Consider the following 16,589-nt stretch of genomic DNA (forward strand, 5'->3'; position numbering starts at 1 on the left):
AGATTCACTTGGTGGAAGAGCGCTGAGTGAAGGCTGACTCTACTAAGAACCATGATAACCACGACCTGAAGATGCCCCACGATACTCGGGACGGGCCGACTGAGCGGGCCTGAAAGAACGACCCCTACCATGCTGGAACTGGCCCCTCGAAGGAGCGCCACTGAAACTGCCAGAACCTCGAGGCCTCTTGGCCTCCCTCTCCTCTCGATCCTGACGGCGAACCGCCTCAATCTCTCGGGCTATATCAACTACCTCCTCGAATGTGGCACCCAACACTCTCTCTCTAGTCATAAGAACACGGAGATGGTAGTTAAGGCCATCAACAAATCTCCTGATACGCTCACGATCAGTCGACCATCCAAACGGCATGACGAGCCAACTCTAAAAACCTCATCTCATACTGAGACACAGTCATATCTCCCTGTCGTAGCCACTCAAACTGCCTGCGCAGCTCCTCTCTGCGGGACTGCGGTACATACTTCTCCAAGAAGAGAGTGGAGAACTCCTGCCAAGTCAAAGATGCTGCACCAGTCGGCCTACGCCTCTCATACGCCTCCCACCAAGTGAAAGCAGCCCCAGTAAACTGAAAGGTGGTAAATGCCAAACCACTAGACTCAAGGATCCCTGCCGTACGGAGCATCCGCTGACACCTATCAAGAAAACCCTGGGCATCCTCACCCTCAGCACCACTGAATGTCGGAGGCTGGAGTCTACCAAACCTCTTAAGGCGACGCTGTTCATCCTCAGGCATAGCTGGAACCCTGAACTCCTGCACTGGTGCAACTGGCTGAGCTGGAGGTGCCTCTGGAGTCTGTAGTCCCTGCGCTACCTGCTCAGGTGTGCGAGCAGCGGGGGTCTGATTGCCTCCCCCAGCCTGCGAAGTAGCTACTGCTGTGGTGGCTGAAACTGCCTGAGTCAGGCCGCTGCAAACTGTCAAAATCTAAGCCAAGGCCTCCTGAAGACCCGGAAACACGATGGGCACAGCTGGTGCCTGAACTGGTGCTGCTGGAGCCTGATCCTGAGCTGGGGCAACTGGTGGATCAACAGGCGCTGCCCCTGCTGCCCTGCCTCTGCCACGACCACGACCGCGTCCACGGCCTCTGGTGGCCTCAGTGGGTGGTACTGGTGGTCGTCCGCCACATCCGGTAGCTCGTGTCCTCACCATCCGTGAGAGAATAGAATTAAAGAGAAGTTTAGTACTCGGATCAACAAGTTCGCACGACAAGAATTTCAAGAATGTGAAGTTTTCCTAAAGGTTCTGCAGCCTCCCGAGGATAAGTACAGACGTCTCCGTACCNCTTATTTTGCTACCCAACTCCTCCAAGTAAATTTCTTGTAACATGCATTAAGAGTTCCTGGGATGATATTTGTGTTTAGAAGAGAGAGAGAGAGAGAGAGAGAGAGATAAATACCTTAAGAGTAAAAGCTCGCCCATCACGTCCATCGGGAAACAGCACGGTCAAAAGCTTTTTATCTTCTCTAACGACAACACTGAATAGCAAGGAACTGTAGTAAGAGCAAGGCATAGACTCTGAACATACAAAAATAACAGACCATGATTCATTTATTACCTCCCTGATTATTCAAGTCAATTCCTCCCAAAGTTAGATTCACTTCACCTCCTCGTTGTGGAAGTGTACTTTACATGAGGAGCATAATGAATCAGTAGCGCTCAGATGGTAAAATCAACAAGAGAAAAAGTTTCACAGCTAAAAGTTAACACATGCATTAAGAGTAAACGATATTTCCATACTTTAAGCATCCAAATTACCATTTAAAAGCAAATTAGACCAAGAGTTCACATAGCCTTCCAAGTCTTTTCAATATTAATTGGGGTCGGCTAAATGAATTCTCTATATCAACTTTACTCTATTCATCTCCATTTCATTCCAATACCAAATAACCTCCCTTTTAAGGGAAACTAAAGGTTCTCTAAATATCAGACTTATCACTATATAACTAGTTTAATTCCAATTAATTAGTATTACATATATGGATCCTTAACTTTTATTATTGTCACGACCCAATTCCCGACCCCGGCCGTGATGGCGCCTCTCGTGAAGACAAGGCCAGCCAGAACAATGCAAACACCTCTTTAAACAATCAATTAACAGTAAAAAATCTAAAACATGCTTAATATAGCCAAAAAATGCGGAAACCGCGATAATAACAAGGGGAACCATCCCGACACAACCCAAACCGGGGTGTCACAAGTCATGAGTTACTACAGAGTTTGCTTTAAGTCTACAAAGTGTAATATCCGATACAATAGTCTGAAGAAAACATAAATGATGTAAGATAGGGGAGACAAGGGGCTGCGGACGTCAACAGCTACCTCGTAACTCCAACTTGCTGCCTGGTCTGGAAGGAATCAGCGCTCAGGTGCGGACTCAACTATGCCTGAATCTACACACATGGTGCAGGGAGTAATGTGAGTACTCCGACCCAGTGAGTAATAATAATAAATAATAACCGAAGGCATGAAAACACATAAGTGCACAAGGCAATTCTATATCAGGCAGTAAATCACTTAAAGCAGTAAAAACAGTAAAGAATCAAATGAAATCTCCTTTTTAAAACAGGTAAATCAGGTAAAGCAACAAGTAAATAGTGAGTAGAAATCTGCCCCTCGGGCCCAGTATCAATCGCTCAGAACAGTATCAGCCCCTCGGGCTCAGTATCAGTCACTCAGCATAGCATCAGCCCCTCGGGCTCACTCTCAGATCACATGGGTACCCGTGCTCACTGTGGGTGTGCAGACTCCGGAGGGGCCCCTTACGGCTCAAGCGCTATATCAACATAAGGCCTGAAAGCCTTCTCACATCACTCATAAGGCCTGAAAGCCTCCTCACATCACTCACAAGGCCTGAAAGCCTCCTCACGTCACTCAAGCCACCTCGTGGCAAATAAATGTATCTCAGGCCCTCGGCCTCATATCACTCAGCATATTCTCACATATGGCCATCGGCCTCACTCAGTCCAGAAAATATCATAAGCCCCTGAGGCATCAATAAAATAGTAGTGCTCAGCCCAAACAGCAGTGGAAATATCATTTAAGTCTCAAAATTCAATTAAAGCGGCTGAGTTTGTTAAACAGTATAATCAACAGGACTGAGTTCAAGTAGTATATCAAAATAGTGAGGAAACAGTGATAAAAATCCACGAAGGATTCAAGTAGTCGGCATGAAGCCCAAAATATGGCAATAGGCCCAAGTCATGTTGATAATAAACACATCTCAGTCAAATACGCGGTAAAAACATAAGTCGGGACGGACCAAGTCACAATCCCCAATAGTAACAACCCCGCGCTCGTCATTAAGCGCGTGTTTCACCTCAATATAGCACTACGTTGTGCAAATCCAGGGTTTCAAACCCTCAGGATATCATTTACTATCATTACTCACCTCAAGCCGGCCAAAATCCTAGCTCGCTATGCCCTTGCCTCGCAAATCGGCCTCCTCGCGCGTCGAATCTGACCAAAACCACAACGAATACGTTACAATAGGCTAAGGGAACATAACCCAATCGAAAAGAATCGAAAAACATCGAAAATCACGAAATTTGCAAAACCCGAGTTCCAGGCCCACTTCTCGAATTTCATAAAATTTTACATCAATGGATTTCTTATCTCGCCACGAGTCTATACATATCAAGAACTCCCAAATCCGAGCTCAAATGACCCATCAAAACCCAATTTGAAACACCAAAACTCAAGCCCTAGTTCTTCCCCCTTTTTGATAAATTTTTCATGAATTTCTAGGTCGATTCTACAATTAAATCATGTATTTAGGTCATAGAACTCACCTCCAATCAACCCCAGTCGAAACCCTCTTCAATTCCCGTCCAAAAGCTCTCAAGGATGCTCAAAAATGGTGGAACAATAGCTTAGCTCGCGGAACAAGATGAAACTTTAAAACCCTTCTGCCCAGACATTTTTCGCATCTGCAATCCAAGCACCGCATTTGCGGTTTCCGCTTCTGCGGAATTCTCTTGCTTCTGCGGCCATTCACTTAAGCCAAGACCGCTTGTGCGGTCGCAAATCCGCATCTGCGGCTTCCGCATCTGCGGCTACCATCCGCTTCTGCGAAAATTTCCACATGCCTAAAATCCGCATCTGCGATACCGCAGATGCGGCTCCTCCTCCGCTTCTGCGGAAACTAGCACTCCCAAGCCAATCTCGCACCTGCGATCTATTGTCCGCATCTGCAGGACTGCACCTGCGATCCCTTTTTCGCAGGTGCGGAAATACCAGAACCAGAAAACTTCAGAAATGCTACAAGTCCAAAACTCATCCCGATAGCCATCCGAAATCACCCCGAGGCCCCCGGGACCTTAACCAAAAGTGCCAATCCATCCTAAAACATCATTCAAACTTACTCCAATCATCAAAACACCTCAACCAACACCAAAACCATCAAATTACACCGGATTCAAGCCTAAGTTCTTCTAAAACTCCCGAAACTCGCATTTGATCAAAAACCCGACCAAAACACCTCCGAATGACCTGAAATTTTGCACACACATCCGAAATCATCTAACGATGCTATAGCAATGGTCGGAATTCCATTCCGACACTCGGATCAAAATCTCGCCTAACAACCGAAATTCGCCAAAATACTAACTTCGCCAATTCAAGCCTAATTCTACACCGGACCTCCAAAATCACTTCCGATCACGCTTCTAAGTCACAAATCATCCCCCGAAGCTAACCGAATCACCGGAAATCACACCCGAGCCCTCTAACTCATAAGTCAACATCCGATTGACTTTTCCAAACCAAACCTTCCTTAAAGAGACTAAGTGTCTCATTTCCTACTAAAACCTCTCCAAACCAACTCGATCACATAAGATACGGATAATGAAGCAATAAGAAGCTGAAAACAAGGAAAAACAAAGCGGTAACTCATGAGACGACGGGTCAGGTCGTCACAGGAATGATAAAGGAAGAATGCGATAAAAATGAGAAAGGGATGAGATTGCACTTATCCGAATCCTACAGATATGCTATGATTCCAGAACGTTATGTAAGCACGATGTCAGAAAAAGGAAGTAAGGGTTCCTGCCCGGAAGGTTATTGATAAATAAGAAGCCAGTGCAAGAGGTAAGTGAGACAAAGAAATAACCTAAGAGAGATCACGTGGAATATGGATATGAGAATGGGTCGACGAGTAGTTAGTAGTTGATTCAGGAAGAGCCTCGTTATGGCTAAACAAGAAGTTACAAACAAATCAGTAGATCATGCAAGATAAATGTAGTAAACCCCAACATGGAAAATTCAGCCTCGCAGTAATGTCATCATAATACTTGAGATATATTTAAATAGGAGTCGGGGTATTTAAAGGTACCGTATGAGTGTTACGGGGATAAAAGAAAGTACCACTGGGAAGGTAGTCAAAATATCAGTTCAGAAGCAACCCAATAAGCACAAGGGCACAGAGGTAGGCAACTACGGATGATTATAGGCAAGGGAGGACATCAAAAGAGTCCATAATAAGCTCACAGCTTTACGAGAGTCAAGGGTTCTTCCTATGTACTACAACGAAAGACTAGCTGAGGAAATAAGGAAGAAGGCTTCAACCTAAGTACAATGACCTAAAGAGGAAATGGTCGTGTAACAATAGTCTCACAATAACATTGTAGGCACTCCAAAGGAAAGTGGAACCTACCGTGGTTAATGAGCGGGAAGTAAAACTAAAAGTAATATTCGAGATCATATGAGTTGCACGAAAACTCTGGCATGCATGGGAACTAAGATAAGTTAAGTATGAACGCAACAAGGGGGCAAAAAGACCAGGAAAAGTAATAGCTTACATTAAAGAAAGCTAAGAAGGAACGAAAGGAATTATTCGATCAATGATCCAGAGTTGGTGACGTTATGAACGCACTTAAGAGTTTGGAGTTCTATACCTGCAGCATATACAGCCGTAGAAGATTCGGGTATACGTTAAATGAAAGATTTGAGCCCAGGTTATATACGAAGGATTGAATTGTTAAAGGATTTTATCATGAATATCCCTCAGCACCTATGAAAGGCTAAAGTGATAACTAATACCAGGAGCCGCAGATTGGAAGATAGCTTAAGCCTACATAAAGGCTGATTAGTAAGAAGAGGAAACTAAAGAGTTACATCGACTAAGCCAAACAGGAGGGACCAAGAGAATTAGAGACCTCAGGATCACTCTTAAGTAGCAGAGGCATAAGAGAGATAGTACAGTAGCCATATTTTATAACGGCTCTACAATGAAACCAACTGAAGAGTACCAGCCTCATAAGAAGTCAGTATGAAGCTCCCACCGGATTGTGTATGCACCAAAGGTGCAAGTATTATAATAGAGCTTCAGGTTGTGGGGATAAATTATGCCTATGTGGAAGGGAGGTTATGAAAGAGATAGAAGAATGTGAGGCAATATTTTAAGGTAAGTACGGAAAAGGTGAACAACATACAAGATACTCAAATACAGAAGATTATGAATAGTCCATACTGCGAAAAAGGGGCTAGAAGCGCGGGGATTCAGTATCCAAGAATGATAGCAACATCGTCAATGGCATACCTTCCAGCCTGTGGTTTCTAAGTACCGAAAGGTCTAATAGAGAGTGAAAGAAGAGTTAGAGACGATGTGATATCTCGATGTTCTAGAAAAACATAAGGAAATTTATGATGCAAGCGAGTTCAAGGAAGGTTGCGAGTAGTATAAATAGATATATGTAGGACGCAAGCTGAAGTATGGTATAGCAACAAGGTTTTAGGAAGATAGGAATAAGGACAAGAAAGGGCGAATGAGATGGTGACGAGAAACGGATAAGTTCTCGGGATTAAGCCCGTGAAAACAAGAGATATGTTGATTTCTTAAAATTATAGAAAGCTCAATATAGCCTGAATGAACCCAAAGGAGTTACTCATCATAAGTAACATTTGAAAAGAGATGGAATGTTGCCCTAATAGTAGAATAAGGGTATAATTGTGGTAGATAAAGGATGACGTTTGGGCCTTCAATCGAGTAATGATTTGAAGAAGGGATTCATGAATTGCACGGGATTAATTTATCCATGTAAGGTGAATCACATTGGGATGATATGAAATACGATTATGGAAGTATAGTGTCGTATCGCCCCTAGGTGGATCAAGAAAATCGCCTCAAATGTTCCACGATGAGATGTATGCCCTAGTGGGAAGGTATTACATAAGAAGTTTCAAGTTATTAGTGGTATATTGTAGATCAATATTGAGGTGAATCCACAATGGATGGACAAAAGTCACAAAGTATGAGATGAGATTGGGCCGTCATTCTTAAGATGAACAGTATTGAGGAAGCATTAAAGGACTTAGATTTATACATATGGGATAAACAACGAAAGTAACCTAGATTGCGGTAGCAGACCTCAGTAACGATAAATTAAAGTAAAAGTTATGGTATAGTATGACCTACCTTGATGTAGTAAAGTCATACGGATGGATAACTGGGTCTATGAAATAAGATATAGCAATATTCGTAAGTTCGACAAAGTATCGAGCGAAGAACTTCAGTACACCTCAAGATGCCCAGAGAGGCATCCTAGTAAGACTTGTATATGTTTACAAAGTAAGGCCTAGAGATTGGCTAAAAGCTGGAGGAAAAAAGGAGAGAAGAGTCGCATAGGCACAAGGTCAGTATCGTAGAGGCTGCATGATAGAAGGTAGCAATAGTTACGATATTGGAAGGAATTCGATCACAAGTCATGGCGTGGGAAAAAGGCTTAAATGGAAAGGAGAGTATTAAGCTATTACCAAAATCTATAAGTTATGAAAATGATAAGAGCATCAGTCAACATTCGAGGACGAATGTTCCAAAGGGGGGAATGAAGTTACGCCCCGCAATATTACGATGATGTTACGCTTTGCAGTATTAAATTACGACGATGTTGCACCCTGTAGTATTGTATGTTGAATTTATCGTAAGGTAATTGACATCAGTCCAAAAAAAAGATTATTTGGAGATTATAAGGATTATGCTATTTTAAACAAGTTATGAGTAAGTTCGTGAAGGTGAGAGGGGAAACAAGTCAAAGAAAATGAATTTTCGTTGAAGTTTGGCAATTTGGGATAAAATACGGTCCAATCTATAATACCCCGATATTTATGGACTAGTACCATACAAGGTACCATATGACCATGATAGTAGGATGTATAAAGTGTATCAAAAATAAGTAGAATTTTAAATAATTTGAGACAATTCTTAATTATGCGGGTAGTTGGTTAATTATCGGATAGCGAGATATTACCTAATTAAATTAACTGAAAATTTTGAGATAAGTATTAAGATGAGAACGTGGCAGCAAGCCACATATTGTACAAATGACTCTTAGTCATATTAGCTTAGGTGGCCATTTAAAGTGATGTACATAAGATAATGTGGGCATTACGTGTAAGACTTTTAAAGTTTGGCTTAATTTGACTCAAAAAAATCAGCAAGACTTAGAAGTTGCTTCATCTAAGTCATATAACCCTTTTCCTAAATTCAAACATTTCAAAAAAGAACCAGACACTATACTCAATTCAGTAAGCTTTCAACAATTTCTTACGAAAATTAGTAGCTCCTTAGCGACGAAAGTTTTTGCGGTTCTAAAGGAGTACGGTTCAATCTTTCCGAAGAACATCATACGGAATTTTTTCCTACTCCAGGTATATTAAGGCTATCCCTTCTTTCTTTTTGGCATGATCCATACGACAAAAACGAAACGTGCAAATGCACAATTTTCATACATGACTCTATTCATAGAAATATTAGAGATACTTATGTTCTTGATTCTCCATGTGTCATATTATTCTATCATCTGTTCATGGGTCTTAAAAAAATACGTAAGTTGAAAAAGTTTACTTCATGATTTTATTCAAAGACATAATGGTCTTAGTTTTACCTCAGTTATTCTAATGATCCAATAGTTATAATCTTTTGTGACAAATAATGTTCCTTTCACAAAGGAAAGGAAAGGAAAATTAGGTTAGAAACTTACTGATCCTCTATTTTTATGCTACCACCAAATCTTGTTTGTATTGGTTGTAATTTTTCCAACAAAATTTTAATGATTGACTACTATCTTGTATTAACATAATTATCTTTATATGTCAAGTCGCTTATCTAAGTTTTCATGTTTCAAAGTTATTTGGTGACTAAATTGTATTCTATTTTTGACTCTCCAAAAGATTTTATTGTCATGCATTGCATTCATTTATATATATACGTTGACCCATGACCAGATGACGTTATATATGCGTATATATGTATATGGAATATGGAAAAAGGTTATGGCGTTATATACGCACCACCACCTAATCAGCTGGTATACGTTGATGATTTGCCCGCAGTGGCCGAGATGATATAATGGGATGCCCTCAGAGGCTTAATGTTGTTATAAACTCATGTACCCATGCACGACATGACATTCATATGCATATGCATGACACTATAAGTATTTCATGATTTACAGAGTTATCCAGACTTATAGGTTGAGTTATTTACTCTGTACTTCTTCCATGTCTATTATGTACTTATTTATATGCCTTACATACTCGGTACATTATTCGTACTGACGTCCCTTTTTGCCTGGGGACGCTGCGTTTCATGCCCGCAGGTCCCGATATACAGGTCGAGAACCCTCCAAGTAGGCTATCAGCTCAGCGGAAGATGTTGGTGCGCTCCATTTGCTTCGGAGTTGCTTGTTTGGTTAGTATGAGTTAGATGTGTATTGTTTGGTATGGCGGGACTCTGTCCCGACCTTTATGAAAATTATGTATTCTTAGAGGCTTGTAGACAGATGTCATGTACGTAAAAGATTGTATGGCCTTGTCGGCCCATGTTCAGTACACGAGTGGCTATTTTGGTCTTATAGGCCCGTACTTCATATGTATAAGTTTGTATTCCCTCATGCTTTACTCCGGTCCATTTACCTATGATAGGATGATATGAAAGATACGTTACATTGGTACTCGGTTGAGTAAGGTACCGGGTGCCCGTCGCGGCCCATCGGTTTGGGTTGTGACAGTTGTCACCTGCACTATCAATGACATTGTGAGTAATACCCGTCGTTGGAGGAAAGGGTTGGTTGCATTGCTCTTCTATTTGTTGTATCGTGCAAGTCCTTGCGTTTTCTGCAGTCGTGCCCTGGGCGGGCTTGTTGAGGATGCTTGTTAGCAGGTGAGTTAGCTACGCTTCGAGAAGTTTTTTCACAACTGGGGGCGTCCCTTCCTCCGTAGATGTGGAGGCTCCTTTACCACAGGATTTTGTTATGCTGTAGTGTGGGGGCGTTGACCTATCTCGTCTAGGGGATGCACTGGGCGTCGTGCCCTCATCTGTCGTTTCATAGCTTTCGTTGATGACGTTCATGAGGTTAGTTGGGAGGTCACTTGTTATTCTCGTCCTTTCTTCTCGGTTACCTGCCATGTTGGATTTTGTGTACACAAAGGAAGGAGGTCATGTTTTTTTTTTACATTAGTGACTTGTACTAGTTGTAGAGCTAGAGGAAACTAAAAGTTTAACTAAGAAATCCCCACAGATGGCGCTAAATTATTTGACAAAAAAGTATGGATCTTGGTTCAAATGATTAAATTTATGTAACTAAGGGTTAATCTTAGCTAGCAATAATATCCCTAGATGAAGTTTTTAGAGATGTAATAAATGTTAGATGGGTCCGGTCAGACAATGGCAACAATGGGTAATAACTGTTCTAGAAAGCAAGAACAATAATGTAGCATTCAATAACAATAAACAATAATAAATGATATTTAAGTAAATAGGAGGAATGATTCATCCAATAAAGGATGGAATATGTGGATGTTCCTCCTGACAATGATGAATGATAAACAAATCCTTGAATGCTTTCAATTATTCTTAGATCTGATGGAAAAGTATGGACATAAATCTTAGTAAAAAAGTGGTGTTTGTATCTTGGCAAGAGAGAGAGACAAATATTTTAGTCAAAGTGTCTTCATTACAAATGAATATCACATGCCCTTACCATTGTCTTTTTTTTTTTCTCTTTTTCTAGGACATGTTCCTAAGAAACCCTAATAGTACAAGTGCAGAGAATATCCAATAGAATATTCTCTTTTAACATTCTATCTTGAAAACTAATCGTTACAGCTCTATCAACGATACTCGATCTCGACCTCGACCTCGACCCTTGTTGACATCTCCACTACGGCTCTCTTTGACTCTTCAACCATGGATTTTGCTTCTTGAGCCATCTCGACCAACAACGACTTGAGAACTCTTCCCTTGATATTATCTTGTCTTAAATATTCTAAGGGCAGATTTTGACCCATACATATATGATATATGATCTTCCAGATAATCAAAAGATTACACACTAAAAAAATGGGTTTTTTTTTTCAGTTTTAGCCTGCGCCATAAACTACTTACATTCTATAGCCGAAAAAGCGTATATATACAAAAATATATATTTTTTGGCTATTATTTTGAGAGAGGCTATACAGTGTCATTTTCCCTATAAAAAAAATATAGCTAACTTGGGTCACATTCAAACGTAGAGATAATTTTATTTGACTCAAATTACTGTATATATATACTCGTATAACAAAATCATTATCATAACCATTAAACAGCAATGTTGATATATTAATGTTTTGATTTGATAGCATTGTGTGGTTTGCTTATCCCGTTACGCATAAGCTTGTTTCAAAAATTCAAAATGACCACTGAAAATATATAAACTATATTTTGACGAGAGAAATTAAACTAAACTAGTATTTTTTTGGAAAAGATAGACTCAATCTTGAGTAGTTCAAACGTTAGAACTCCATCTTCTCTTTGGTATTTATAGTCTGTTTGGCCAAACTTCTAAAATTAGCTTATTTCAAAAAAATATTTTTTTCAAAAGTATTTTTAAAATAAAGTACATTTTATAAGAAGCAGTTAATGTTTGACTAGTTAATTTCAAAGGCACTTTTGAGTAGCATGTTTGACCAAGCTTTTAAAAAAGTATTTTTAAGTATATTTTTTTCTCAAAAATGATTTTCAAAAAAGTACTTTTGGGAAGAAACTACTTTTCCTGCTTCTCATAAAATGTTTCTGCTTCTACTTAAAGGCATCTTTTTTCCTTCTAAAATTTTAACCAAACAACTTAACTTTGAAAAAAAACACTTTTCGTAATTAAAAAAAATACTTCTAACCAAAAAGAAGTTTGGCCAAATAGACTATTAGTATTTAGATTTTATTATGTTGTAACAATCGAATAACAACCAAACCAACTAGCTATATTGATTCACTGAACGGACTTACAAATACTGAAAATTACAATGAAACAGTAAAGGATAATTGAGAGGGGACAGAAATACACCATAGAAGAAGGGAGAGAAGCTTAGACACAAAGCAAGGAGATGAGAGAAGCAGGCATTTTTCTTCTTCAAGAATAGGCATGCCCTGTATTCCGCCTGGATCCCAAATATAATGCAGGTGTTTAGTCATTGGGCCTTTTCTCCATTTAACTCCAGGCCCAATACTACCAACTATACTACTAACTGGATCAGCCCTGTTGCACACTTCTGGCCCATAATCTACGTGGTCATGCCGGTTCACAACAATACTTCCGCCCACAAAAAGAACCTTGTCCTCAAGGTTCAAGTCAGGAAGGCAACTTCGAGAGCTAAACCCATGGCTGAGATAGGCAAAAACCATTAGGAATAGTATCATAGTTTGGTTGGCAGCTTGGGGCAGTGTTGACTTGGTTTCATCATTATCACGTAGCTGCTGTAGAAAAACCACTTTGTTCAAAATAACATGGCAATAATATGTAGTAATTTGAGATGTGTTCAAAAACACAAAGCACCTAATGATGTCATTCAAGCTTTCATCATTATCACGTAGCTGCTGTAGAAAAACCACTTTGTTCAAAATAACATGGCAATAATATGTAGTAATTTGAGATGTGTTCAAAAACACAAAGCACCTAATGATGTCATTCAAGCTTTCATCATTATCACGTAGCTGCTGTAGAAAAACCACTTTATTCAAAATAACATGGCAATAATATGTAGTAATTTGAGATGTGTTCAAAAATACAAAGCACCTAATGATGTCATTCAAGCTTTCATATGGCATGGTTCTGATCTTAGAAGCAATATTGGCCGTCTCATAAACTTTCTCAACAGCATGAGGGTAATTTGTTGTACTTTCCAACAACTCACAGATATGGCCAACAATAGCTACAATGCCACTTTCAATCCATTCTCTTTCAGCATCAATTCCTGATGAAAGGACAAGAACAAGTGGGCTAGCTTGCCCCAGTGTAAATGCTGGCCAATTGAAAACCTTCTTGGTATTAGTAGAGGCATCTCCCTCTCTATAAAATGAAATAGTAATGATACGCCATAATGTAGGTAATAGTCTCAGATAATTGGATGCCAAGAATTCCCTCAAGAGTACTACTATGATCAAAAGGATCTCCAAAAGCATGTGAAATATATGACCGAGAACACTTCTTAACATGCTCGGACTCGTCGAAGCTAGAATTATCCACCATGAAGTACAGATGAACAGTTTTAGCAGTTTTCTCTTTGCCAAATTTCTCCATTGCTACTGCTATCAACCAACCATGTTCTATTTTGTTTACAGTAGAATTTATCATCATTATCAAATTGAGTTCAATGAGATCCTGCCCTACAACCATACACTTGTTCAAGAGGGTAACATATACTAATGCATGCCCTAGGTCATGATGTAACCTATGACTTGCAACCAAATCTATCATTTTAATGACACCATAAAATGTGTAAGGAGCAAGGTGCACAGCGTGAAGCTTCACCTTATAGCCACTCCTTGATTTTAATACTTTCTGCTCATGTAATATTGCAGCAAATGCAGTTGCTGCAGGTTGCGTTTTACTACTGAATTTTGCAGCAAGAAGACGAGCAAATATATTAGAATCATCTACACCAATTATGACAAGCCCATTAAAGTTGAGGTTCTTTGTTATTGCAACAGAATGCGAGACTTGGGCCAAGAAATCCAATAGTAAGGCCAAGAAATGTGGTCTTGGAAGTGGTCGTGGTGGCCTAGGTGGAACCGTTTGTACATCCATTATGCAACTGGACATTTCATTAGACAACTTGCCACCTTCCATATTACCATTGAGGCTAACTACAACGGAATACAGTGCACTAGAGAAGTAGTGCGGTATATCAAAATGTATATCCAAGCTTTCGAACATAATTAATGGAAGAACAGACTCACCGGGATCAAATGGAAACTCTAATTCAAATTGATCAAGGAAAAATTGATGCAAAGTTATAAAAGGTGTACCATGACCGAGTGCACTGCCTGAGTCGAATGTACTTCTCTTTATAAATAAGTCACAAATACAAGCGGAAAGAGTACAAGGCAACTCCTCCAAGTATTGAGCAAGCTCAAGTCCACGGTGAGGGTAGACTTTTCCGCAGTGTCTAGCCAATGATTGATTCCAATGATCATCACCCGTGAAATGGCAATTACGGACTACTCTTAGAAGCTGTCCAACAATATGAGTAGCTTCTTTGTCTAGTGAATATCCTCGGGCAATGGTTCCATCAAATAGCTTCCCTCCGGCCCAAAGTTCCAACACAAGGTGCATAGAAAATATGTCTTCATAAGATGATGGTCCACTATGATGTTCAAGGTTGCCACGTCGTACTAGTAAACCAATTGCATCACATGAATAGCTGATATTAGAAATTCCTACAACCTCGACAATCTGCCATACTAGCTGCTCAAAATGCAGTACTATGCAACTCAAAACTACAAGCTGAGAATCTCGTAATAATGGTTGCTTAATTACCAACGCAAACTCTTCATCCCAATTTGGATTTTCAGACTCAACAATTAAAATGTCATCAAAGACAGACTTCTCAATAACTGAAACCTCATTAACTATTGTGAGCTTCTTATCATGTTGATGTACATACTTGTGGCTACCCAGAAAAGGAATCAGCCATGATTCCTTATGTGAAACATGATCAAGTAACTCTGAAGTATCTTTTTTGGGACTTTTTTGAGAATCACACTCGTCAGCTCTATTGGACAATTTATCGAACACATTGGCTTCCTGTGAGTTTCCACCGTTGAAGGCGACTTCCAAGTCAGACGAGTTTGGGGCATGGCTCAGAGTTGCAACTGGAGATGCAGAGGTCGGTTGTGGTACCAATGTGGCGTAACTCACGTATTCAACACGGGCTCGTGAAGTATCTGCCCGTCTCACCGAATCTGTGAATGTCCTTTGTCGAAATCGTATACGCAATTTTTCTTTAAAATGCGTCCAATCAAAAAATTGTTTGTTTCGATGCAACCAAGTGAACCAAGCAAGAGCTTCACCATCAAAATAGAAGTAAGGAAGAGGTAGCCAGTCCTTCTGGAGAAGCCAATGTAGGTGAAGTAGTGCTCTGCCCGATAAATCCAACTCTCGAGGTTGCCGTTGCCATTGAAGCGATCTAGCAATGCCATTGGAGTCCTCTGGATGAAAGCACCAATGTAACAATCGAATAACAACCAAACCAACTAGCTATATTGATTCACTGAACGGACTTACGAATACTGAAAATTATAATGAAACGGTAAAGGATAATTGAGAGGGGACAGAAATACACGATAGAAGAAGGGAGAGAAGCTTAGACACAAAGCAAGGAGATGAGAGAAGCAGACATTTTTCTTCTTCAAGAATAGGCATGCCCTGTATTCCGCCTGGATCCCAAATATAATGCAGGTGTTTAGTCATTGGGCCTTTTCTCCATTTAACTCCAGGCCCAATACTACCAACTATACTACTAACTGGATCAGCCCTGTTGCACACTTCTGGCCCATAATCTCCGTGGTCATGCCGGTTCACAACATATGTTTAAATGGACTAAATAAAAAAAAATTAAGCATCTTTATCTAGTTCTACTCCTATTTTTTATTTATTTATTTCTGTTAATAAATAGATGTCTTGTCACTCATTAACCAGCTCATTTATATTTTTCATTTTATAATTATTTTTTTATAAAACTGGATAAGTTCCCTTTTGAAACAAGCACTAGTGATCCACTTTGATGGGAAATATTTTTAAAACATATATATAACATTGAAGAAAAAATAATGGAAAGAAAGTAATAATTATACTAAATTTGCATGCATATTATAGAAGCAATGGATTTCGACAATTCACTAGTAGTAATTATTATATAGCATAGGGGAAAATATGAGAATTTTCAACGTTGAATGATGCACCAACTGAGTAAAATGCTTTACCTTTTTTTCGTGTTTTTCTTGCTGTTTGACTCAACATTTGAGCTGAGTTTGCGAGAAGAGATATTGGCTTTGAGACAACTGAGATCTTCATTAGGAATAAGAGCCAAAGAGTGGCCTATAAGAGCAAATTCATGTACAGATTGGAAAGGTATTCGTTGCAAAAATGGCCATGTTACTGATATTAACATCTCCGGTTTTCAACGTACTACAGTTAGGCAACAAAACCCTCAATTTCCTGTTGAAGCCCTTCAAAATTTGACACTTTTAGAAACATTTAATGCATCTAATTTTGCACTTCCTGGCCCTATTCCCCAATGGTTTGGTTTTAAACTTGCATCT

The 16,589-nt window shown here is 39.9% G+C and overlaps 1 protein-coding gene across 1 annotated transcript; it reads right to left on the bottom strand.

Moving 5' to 3' along the window:
- LOC109229904 lies at nucleotides 12,210-15,738 on the bottom strand. The gene is made up of 3 exons (XM_019395451.1): nucleotides 15,640-15,738; nucleotides 14,295-15,525; nucleotides 12,210-12,743 (listed from the first exon to the last, which is right to left on the bottom strand). The coding sequence occupies exons 1-3, from the start codon at nucleotides 15,736-15,738 to the stop codon at nucleotides 12,733-12,735; spliced, it is 1,341 nt and encodes a 446-aa protein (XP_019250996.1). The 3' UTR covers nucleotides 12,210-12,732.

The sequence above is a fragment of the Nicotiana attenuata genome, chromosome 7 (assembly GCF_001879085.1).
Source record: "Nicotiana attenuata strain UT chromosome 7, NIATTr2, whole genome shotgun sequence".
In the NCBI taxonomy this organism is placed as follows: Eukaryota; Viridiplantae; Streptophyta; class Magnoliopsida; order Solanales; family Solanaceae; genus Nicotiana; species Nicotiana attenuata.